Genomic DNA, 10,549 nt, shown 5'->3' with positions numbered 1-10,549 from the left:
CTCTCATGGCAAACACCTCTGGGATCAAATAGAAAATCTTTTCTTTGGTGTTCAAAGCCCTTCCTAAGCTGGACCCTTCCTACCATGCCAGCCATCTTCTATCTTCCATCGTTCTTGACACAGAAACACAAAAACACATCTACACACATACCGACATACAGACAAATGCACATGCACATACACATGCACATAAACATACATGCATGCACACAAACACACACAGACACACATATGCATGTGACTGAAAACAACTGAGCAGAAAGTGTTCATTGACTGTTTTGACTTGTTCCTTTACTTCCTCTGACTCATGAAGACAAAGATTCTGAAGTATCACATCTCAGTTCCTTCCATCCATCCCAATGGTTCTGATTTTCTACCTTTTAGCCTGTCCTCCCCGGCTCTCTGCTTTGTCCCATTAAAAACATGAGCATCAAATGGGAGCCGCTGTGTGTGGTAGGCCTCATTTGGTGCTCAAAGTCCAGACTCCTGTTCGTGCTCCCTGCCTTTGCCTTGCTATTTTTAAGACAGCCATAGTCAGTCTCTAGTTATATGGCTCCCCTTCTAAAGCCTCCCTTCTAAAACATTCCGGGAGCTGGCTGCCTTTAGACAATCATGCAGCGCTTCTTGGGGGACAGATGGTGTCCAGGAAGGCACAACCTTAGGCAGCCTCCTAAAGTGCAGATCTCCCAAGATGTAATAACAATGGTGATACTACTGATGATGATGATGATGATGATGATGATGATGATGATGATGATGAGGATGAGGATGAGGATGAGGATGAGGATGATGATGATGACATACCTGCTATGTGCCAGGCACCATGCTAGTCACTTTACATAGATCTCACTTCTTCCTCATGATGATGCTGAGATGTATCCTACTATTGTCCTCATTTTACAGTTGAATAAACTGAGGCAAACAGAGTTAAGTGACTTGCCCAAGGTCACCCAACTAGGACATGTCTGAGATCACATTCAAGCACAAGTCTTTCTGATTCCAGGTCCAGCCTGGAATCTCCCTGTTGCCACCAAGCTTCCTTGTCCACTAAAAGGTCCCTGTCTCTTAGCACAGATATAAATCTTTTCTCCCTCTGGAATGTGCTTTAGTGGTACCAACAAAGATGCACTTCTTAGAGGAACAACTCCACCTTGAGGTGCCATTCTGGCCCTCGACTCAATTTTTTAGCCTGGAAGAATCTGTTCCCCACGGACTTGGTGGTAGCCAAGCAGCTGCTTCCCTCTGTCCCTCTTCTCCCCCTCCCCATCCATGTCATCTCCCACATTGCTATTCTCACCCCCAACACAGAGCAGCTCACTAATATGGCCTCAGGAGGTTTAGTTCCCTGATTGTCAGGGCTGTCCTTCCCACTGCTTCTCTTCAAATTATTTAAGTTCCCATTAAATATTTAGGTTTTTGAGGGTTTGGTTTTTGTCTTGTGCTCCTTGTTGATCCATCTTTGCTCTATTTAGCCCCATATCTAAGAAGAGGGCGATCAAGTGAGTTAAATTCTGAAGAGAGGCCAATGAGGCTGAGGACTGAGAGGAAAATCCTGAGTTTCACAGCAGAAACATCATTGGTAACATTTAAGAGATAGGTGACAGTAAAGTAGGGGTGGGGTGCGCAATTTGGGGTGAGGGAGCATGTGAGCACTTGCCTTGTGCAATGAGAAACCAAGCAGCCCACATGCATCAGAATTTTGTTCCAGATGTGCTATATTACAAGGCAGATGTTATACCCATGTTCACAATTTCCTGTAAAACTTAGGGACCCATTACAGGAAACTCTCTTTCTTTATAAGAACCCCCTGTTCTAAGGAAGGGCACCTGTGTACAAGGATGCTGTTTGTAAATACCTAAACGATTGAATTCAATGAACTATCACCAATGAATTAACCTAGATCTCTTTCCCCTGTGGGTGGCTGTGCATCTATGGCCAAAAGTACATTTTCTCTGATTAGCTTCCTTCTGGTTAGTCATTTCCTTCCTCTCCAACACAGGTATCACTTCCCTTCTGAAGAAGGTCTTCTGTCTCTCTCCCAGTACATTATGGGGACCACCAGAGTTTTACTGGTTTGCTTTCTGATCCTGACTTTTCTTGGGACTTGTGAGTTCTTTCTTCTTATCATTTATTTGGTGTCAGTTTGTGGAGGGGGTCAAAAATGGGTGAGGGCGAAAAACCTGATGCTTTCTTCCCAGAGACAACCTGAACTGTGGGATAAAAGACAGAATTTTTAAGGCAACACCACATCTCTTCCTCTGAGATATGCAGCATGGTGTAGTGACCTGAGTCAGAGTCCCTAGGCTGAAATCCTTCCTGAGTTCAGTTACTCAACCAGATGACCCTGGCAAAGGTACTAGCAGGGCCATAATCTCTACCATAAAAGCATTGGCTGTACTAAAGGCTCCCTGAAAGACATTTCCAAGCCTCCATCTGAATGGGTAAATGCATTTGATTAGCCTTGTTTCAGTTACTCTAAAGAGAGAGTAACTCTCTCTTAGCCTTTTCTGCTTACTCTGTCTTTGCTGGAAGGTCAATGTCTCTGTTTCATTCTCTAAATAGATACAAGAAGTCAACAAATTCCTTTATTCATTCAAACAGTGCCTGTACTATGTCGTGGAAATGATTGTTTTATTCCATAAATTTAAAAAAATGTAAAAAACAATAAAAACTACTTTAACCCATTAAAAAAAATCAAAAGTCCATCAATAAAGAATTCGTTTATCATCATATCAGTGCTTATTTTATGTATAATGGATGAAAGTACTTAATAACTACCTTAAAAAATTTTTGGACCATTCATCAGTAGCTTTTTACAAGGTCTTTTAAAGACCCTTTTCATTAACTTGTCTTATATCTTGAACTTGAACTATCCACCTCTCAAAGTCCAACTCCAGCCCAAACTGACAGCCCTATATTTTGAGTTGTTGGGTCTATCTAGCAGTTCAGGATAGATTCTTTTCTCTTGTAGGGGCGAGTATGGAGCCCATAGTGACCCAACGCATACCATCCAACACTAAGAGAAGTGGTAATACTGCCTTTCTTGAATGCCAAGTAAATGTGACTCTTTTTGGGTATGCTTACATTCACTGGTACCGCCAGAAGCCTGGTGGGCGTCTGGAACGGATTCTCTATCTTTCATCCAATGAGAATGTCATTCATGAGGATGGGGTCAGCGAGGAGAGGTATGAGGCCAAAAAACGGGAGAGCGACTTCTCAGCAAGCCTCAGGATCCACCAAGTCACGGAGGCAGATGGGGGGCTATATTACTGTGCCTGCTGGGATGGCACTCTGAGTCAAAACCACAGAGGCTGTGAGCAAAAACTCTAACTCTGTGCATCAATGCACCTGCGAAATCCTCACTGTCAGCCCCAGGTTCCACAGCTAGGTACTGGACTTGGTGGTAATTGTGGTCAGCTCAAAGCTAGGAGGTAGCAGTCTCAGAACTGGCTCTGGGTGTCTCGACCCAACTGTGAGATTTTCTTTCATTTTCTTTCCCTTCTTCCACAGCTGCCCAGGTTCTTGGGAAGTGTCTCTGCTCCACCTTAGCCTCACCAACCAGAGGAAGCATTTGTCAGTGAATGAGAGGGTCACATCTCTCAACCAAGTCCCAAAAAAGACATTTGGAGGCCCTTGGATGGTGCCTTAGAGGTGAACACTGTCTGTTTTAAAATTAATATGATCATAGATGTAGAGGTGGAAAGGATGTCAGGAGGAGTCTGGCTCAAAACTTTTAGTTTATAGAGAAGTAAACTGAGGTTCAGAAAGGTTACACTTGTAGGATCCTAGCTTTACCTGAAAGGTACTTTAGAAGTAATCTAGTCCAGCCCCCTCATTTTGCAGGTGAGGAGACTGCATCATGGACACCAAGTGACTTGTCAAATGTCACCCAGGTAGCAGGTGTCAGAGGCAGGATTGGAACCTGCCTCCATGCTCCTCCATGCATTGTTCTCCTTGAAAGATGAAAAGCCAGCCAGGATCTGCTAAACTGCACAATCCTAATTCAGGAGGATTTCCAAAATCTGTTTGTGCGCATGGCACTGGAGGCTGAAGCAGGCCATCCCTGACATCTCTTTCAATTCTGAAGTAAAGTGCTCTAATTTTCCCCCAGACAACAGGCAAAGGTATGTTCCCCAACTTTAGTCTCAAAACTGTGCAAAGAGGGAAGGATGTGTTCTCTCAATTGTGAGTTTTTTTTTATTTTACTGATTTTATTCTGAACTTAAGAAATAAAACCACCATTCCCATAACATGGTAGAATAGGCAAAAGCACACAGGATTGTACATGAAACAGTACATCTATTATGAACAACTTGCTATCGCTTTTAATACATAATAAAATTATCATCTAAATTTATTTTTATCCTTTTTTTCTTCCTTTCTTCTCCTCACCTCAAAGACTAGAGGTGGTCATCATCAGACACAAATATCTGTGTGTGTTTGTGTATGTAAAAAACATTCTATACATTCCTCTATTTCTCAGTTCTTTCTCTGGGTGCTGATAGCGTCTTCCTTCATGTATCCTTTGTAGTTAATGTGGGTATTAATGGTGGTCGAAACGACTTAGTCACTCAAAGTGACTTCAATGTTACTATTATTGTATACAATGTTCTCTTTCTTCCGCTCATTTTGCTCTTCATTATTTTCTGCAAGTCTATCCATGTTTTTTCTAAGATCGTTGAGCTCCTCATTTCTTATAGCACAACAGTTTCTCATCATGATCATATACCACAATTTGTACAGCCATTCCTCACCTGGCAGGCATCCCCATAAATTTCAGCTCTTTTCCACAAAGAGAACTGTTATAAATCTTTTAGAACATAGAGGTTCTTTTTCCTTTTTACCTAGTCTCCTTTGGATAAAGTCCTACTAGTGTTATTACTGAGTCAAAGGGTGTAGGCATTTTCATAACTCTTGGGGCGTAATTCCAGATTGCTCTCCAAAATGGTTGGATCAGTTCACAATTCCACCAAGAGTAAATTAGAGTCTAATTTTTTCCAGAGCATCTCCAACACTTGTTACTTTCCTTTTCAATCATTTTAGCCATTCTGATACTTACACAATGGTATTTCCACATCATTCTAATTTCCGTTTCCCTAGTCAATAGTGATTTAGAGCATTTTCTCATATAGCTAGAAATCATTTTGATTTCTTTATTTAAAATACTATGTTCATATCCTTTGACCATTTACCAACTGGGGAATGAATAGTTTTTGTAGATCAGATAAAATTCTTTATATGTTTGACATATGAACCTTTATCTAAGAAACTGTCGATAGTTTCCTGTTTTCCTTCTGTATGTTAGCTAACTTTTTTTCATTTGTACAAAAATTGTCATTTAATGTAATTGAAATTATCCATTTTATACCTCCCACTGCTCTCTCCTTCTTGTTTATTTATAAATTGTGTGCTTATCCACAAATCTTATAGGTAATATAGAATATTCCATGTTCTAAAAATTTTCTCATAATATCTCTCTGTATATACAGGTTGTGTCCTCTTCAAGGGAAGGTAAATTTGGATGGTCAGAGGATGCCCAGTTAACTTGGCGTTTACTGGCTAGATTTCTTTCTTTTTTCTTTCTGTTTCTTTCTGTCTTTCTTTCTTCCTATCTGTCTTCCTTCCTTCCTTTCTGTCTTTCTGTCTTTCTTTCTTGTGTTCCAGTGCACTCTGAAGCCCATAGATTGGGCAACAGTAGGTCCCTGTCCAGAGTCCCCTCAATGGCTGTTTTCTGGACCCTCCTGGCTTAAGAGTGATCATCAATAGTAACTGTATTTCTTTCCTTCCCAGTTTGATTTAGTTATTTTTTCTTTTGCTCTTTAAAGGAGCCATTCTCTGATTACTTCTTGAAGAGGTCTATTCACTGAATGGGTGGTACCTCACTCTAAGTGAGTCCCTGAATAGACCTTAGTTGGAAAAAGCCAAGTTCTCCCACCGCGTCCTGGCCTATCTCCAGTCATCTTGATGAATATCTGGTCACTGGATCCAGATGGCTCAGGAGGAAAAAATGAGGCTGGTGACTTGGACAGCTCTCCCTCACTCAAAATAAAATCAAGTGCAAGTCATGTCATCATTTCTCTGATGTCATGGTCTTCTTCAAAAACAAAGGATGAACACAGTCTATTTTGACTTTATCTTGCTACATGGTAGAAGGTTGGCCTATGCTCAGTTTCTGCCAGACTGCTTTCCAGTTTGCCCAGTAGGTTCTACCAAATTATGAATTTTGGTCCCCAAAACTTGGCTTTACACAAATACAATGCTTATATACTGCTGCAAATTGTATGTTTACTCTGCTCCACTCATCTACCTTTTTATCAGGTAGTTTGTTAACTATTGCCTTATAATACAGTTTAAGATCTGATACTACTAAATATCCTTCCTTGACTTTTTGTTCTTCCAACTGAATTTTGTTTTTATTTTAGTTCAGTAAAAAAAAGGGGGGGGGGATCTGTCTCTTGAATCTTTTTATAACTGTCACAAAAGAAATTTAATACTCATGTGATAATATCTAAGATTTACATACAGCCTGTTTTTCATACATATTATCTCATTTGATCCTCTCAACAACCCTGTGAAGGTACTATGAAAATTGTTTTAAAAGAAACCCACAATGTATTGGGGCTAAAAAATGTTTTCATTTTTAATTTTGAGAATAATCTGTCTAGTATTGGTAAATAATAGTTCCTTTAAAGCCTGATGAACTTCCCCTGTAAATCCATGAGGACCATGGCTCTTCTCTTGTTAGTTCCTTTAGAGTTCATTCTCTTTCTGGAAAAAGGGACCATAAAATAATTAAGCGACAAAAGCGAATCTGGCCAAAGTCTGAGAATATTTTAGATCAGGTGTCTCTGGTAAAGCACTGTGCTAAGGAGACCAAGGTCACAGGTGTAATGAGCAGTTATGAAAGTTAATTTCATAGAAGAAAAAAGATACCCTTTCCATTGAACCCATTACTGCATCCACCTTTGTTTGAATGTATGTATGCTATTGGTCATACAGGGAAAAATCAGGCTTAAGAATCTTGATAACTTATCACAACCCAGTGGCACAACTAGAAAAACAATGAAAGAAATGATTTCATTGGGAGTAAGTCAGTAAGTATAGAGGATCTTAGTATAAAAGACAAAAATTTCCTATATTTTAAGATCACAGCATTATTTTGCTTTGACAGCATTATTTCCTTTTATTGCCGTGACTTGAGGCAATAGAATATAACTTCTGTAGTCCAAAATATGCCTGCACTAATATTAGCATAGAGGTCTTACCCTCCTGATTCCAGAATTGGAGGACCAGGGTGTGATGTCAGTCACTGAACTTCTCTCAGCTTCAGGATGCTCATCTATAAAATGAAGAGGTTGGACAAGATGGCCTCTAAAATCCCTTCCATCTCTAGATTCATGATCCTATGAATTTAAGTGACACTTCATTTCTGAAAAGGCCCAAAGAGCAAAAATTGTATATTTAAATAAATGTTTATGAAATTTATAATTTTGTAGAAGTAATATTTTACCTGGAAGAAATAAGCAATCCATTCTACTCTCGAGAAACAACAAAAATAAAAGATCTCTCCCCTCTTTTTTCCATCTGTCTTATTTCTTATTTCCTTTAATTTCCTGCTTTCCTATTAAGGAAGACACATGATAAATTGATTAGGCCATGAAAGATTCTCATTCAGTAATATTAGAAAACCTTAATAACTCTAAATTTAGTTAGCACATATATTTGAAAGTCAGAAATTATGAATTATATAGAATCCATTGCAAACAGGCTCTTTGCTGCTTATTTTTAAGAAAATGACCAAGATATAAGATGAATCATCTTACTTGGTTGTCCTGTTACTGATTAAGGCACTGTGTTGACAAATCCGTAAAATCTCTACTTTTAAATGTTGTAAAGTAAACATGTTAAATAGACATTTTAAAATATCCTTCATGAGAGGATTTGTGCTAATGACATATAGAAGAATAACTCAATTATTCAAGTATTCATTGAGGTTGGAATGCCATTCTGATAAGTAAAGTATTATAGGATCAAGATGAATTTTATTGACATATTATTTTTGTTGACTATGTCCAAGGTTCAAGATCAAAACTTCTTCCCTGTGATACAAATCGAAATCACAGATACATACAAAATCCTAACTTTCAACTGCCGAGTATTCACTAATTCAAGGAACTGGTTGGAATTTACAGAAATGAAGTTGGTTTTATCACAAATGTCAACTGGAGAATTAGACACTACAAAACATTTTACGTGGACCTCTACAAGAGTATTCATTTCACCAAGTCTGGATAAGTGGCAGTGTAAAACTCTCAAGATTAGTTTTAAAGCTAACAAGTCAAAGACCCAGTATTAAGAGGTTTAAAATGACTCACACTCATATGACGCCAGGAAGTACTCAAGTTTATAAGTACACAGGACTTAATATTGGTTGATAATTATGGATACTGGAGGTTATGAAAGAAAATGTAGTGAACTAAATAAGTTCCAGAATTAATGAAAAAAGACTAAGAATATATGACACTCTAAAGTCATGCTTATAGGCTCAAATTTGGGTCTGACAATTCAAGCCTTTAAAAATCTTTCACATATCTGACAAGTAAGACTAATGCTAATATCCAATATTTTTCAAAAGGAAAGCAAAATGTCCACTTTCCAATGAAGTCTGAAAACAGCAACAAATTCTGAACCAGAAGTAATAGAAGTTAGTCACAAGAATGCTAAAATTCCCTGCAGAAGTATTCCACTAAGCAATTACAAATATGAGGAAACACTTTTAAAATTTCCATTAGTATAAGAAGGTTCTCCTCTTTTGTACACACTTTGCACAAATAAAGATTTTTATTTGCTGCAGGAAACAAAATTGTAAATAACAGTGCATTTTTAGGCATAAATGAGTGTCTGCGTGTGGTTCCAGTACAGTCAGGTTAATACTGAGATTCTTGAGTAGCAGAAGATTCACTTTAGTGGAAAAATCCAAGTTTCTCCCACAACCATTCTCCAGTTGGGTCTTCAGTATTTCTTATTTCAAGAACCTTAGTTAGCTGAGCTCTTTGAACTAGCTTATTCTTACTCCCAGCAGACATCATCTGTTGTTCAGGTTTGCACCCAACAGGACAAGAGGAACTAAAACACAGAGGGTAAGAAACTCTTCCATCATCGTTGTGATAGTTATAACTACATACAGTGAAGCGACATTGTCATTCTGGCAGCTCATCAGCTGAAATACCCTCATGCTCTTCATCCAGGATGACCAGCCATTTATATTGTCAACCTTCGTTAGAAGAGCAGCATTGCTAGTTTCTTTGCAAAAATGAAACTTTCTCAATTTCTCCACTGGATCTTCAGCAACATCACAAACCACTAGAGATTCATTCATATTCCTTCTGCCCCGGCCAAAATCCTGCAGAGCCTTTCCTAGGGCCCGTTCAAGCACGAATTCCATTTGAGCCCTTTCTCTCCTACAGCTTCCTCCCTGAGCTCTGGGATATTCTCACAGGTGGATATGTGATCCTCTCACTTTGCTAGGGCAGATCACAGCCATTTCTTGCCTTTTCAGCTCACACAGCACTTATCTGGGTCCTGCCATACATACCCCCTAGGACATTCAGTCAAGAGGTGAGAGACTCTCTTATTCCATGGCTGCTGGTGCAGCCCTTAGAGTGCCCACCTGATGTCCTTCCCCTTCAGAGAGACCTGGGTTGAAAGCCAAGCCTTATTTGCTGTTCTTCAAGTGCTGGCACATAGTAGGTGTTTAGTAAATACTTCTTGCTTTTAACTGTGGGACTCTGGGCAAGTGACTTCAGGTCTCTAAGCCTCAGATCCCTCTTCTGGCCAATGTGCAATAGAATCTTTCCACTGCTGACTCATGTGGTTCTTGAGAGGAAGGCAATGGTGACTGGCCCTGTGCTTCATTAGGACAGATGAGGAATCTCCCTCTGCCAATGCCAGCTGTCTCCTCTACAACTTACAGGCTTGGGGAGCAGTCCTTAAGATCGAGAGATTTGGGAACCGATCTGGAACTATGCCCAAAATCATAAATTATAGATTGTGCCCACACTTGTAAACCTGGGTATACCCTTTGAACCAGCAATACCACTACTAGGTCTGTTTCTCAAGATTATCAGAAGAAAGAGAGAGCAGATTGGTCATAGGGGCAATTAGAATGCTTGGCGTTTGGGGGGGAGGGGAGAAAAGGGGAGAAAATTTGTAACCCAAAATTTTGTGAAAATGAATGTTAAAAGCTAAATAAAAAAAAAATTTCAAGATTATCAGAAGAAAAGGGAAAAAACGTCCATGTTCTAAAACTTTGATAGCAGCTCTGTTTGTGGTGGCAAAGAACTGGAAATTGAGGGGAAGCCCATCAGTTGGGGATGGCTGAAACAGTTGTGCTATATGATCATGATGGAATACTACTAGACTATAAGAAACAATGAGCTCAGTGATCTTAGTAAAACATGGAAAGACTTACATGAAATGATGAAAAGTAAGATGAGAACAACAAAGAGAACACTGTATACAGTGACAGAAATATCACTTTGAGACTGAC

The 10,549-nt window shown here is 39.4% G+C and overlaps 1 pseudogene and 1 gene segment (V, D, J or C); one reads left to right on the top strand and one right to left on the bottom strand.

Moving 5' to 3' along the window:
• Window positions 1-2,977: 2,977 nt before the first annotated feature.
• LOC140497748 (T-cell receptor gamma chain C region DFL12-like) overlaps window positions 2,978-10,549 on the top strand; it is a 41,011-nt gene continuing 33,439 nt past the window's right edge. The window contains 2 exon segments of the C gene segment in view: window positions 2,978-3,286; window positions 9,889-9,894. Of these exon segments, the coding sequence occupies window positions 2,980-3,286; window positions 9,889-9,894 (313 nt within the window).
• Window positions 8,734-9,866, bottom strand: LOC140497744 (glia maturation factor beta pseudogene; annotated as a pseudogene).

This window comes from Notamacropus eugenii, chromosome 3 (genome assembly GCF_028372415.1).
Source record: "Notamacropus eugenii isolate mMacEug1 chromosome 3, mMacEug1.pri_v2, whole genome shotgun sequence".
In the NCBI taxonomy this organism is placed as follows: domain Eukaryota; kingdom Metazoa; phylum Chordata; class Mammalia; order Diprotodontia; family Macropodidae; genus Notamacropus; species Notamacropus eugenii.
This window is presented reverse-complemented; position numbering and strand designations above follow the sequence as displayed.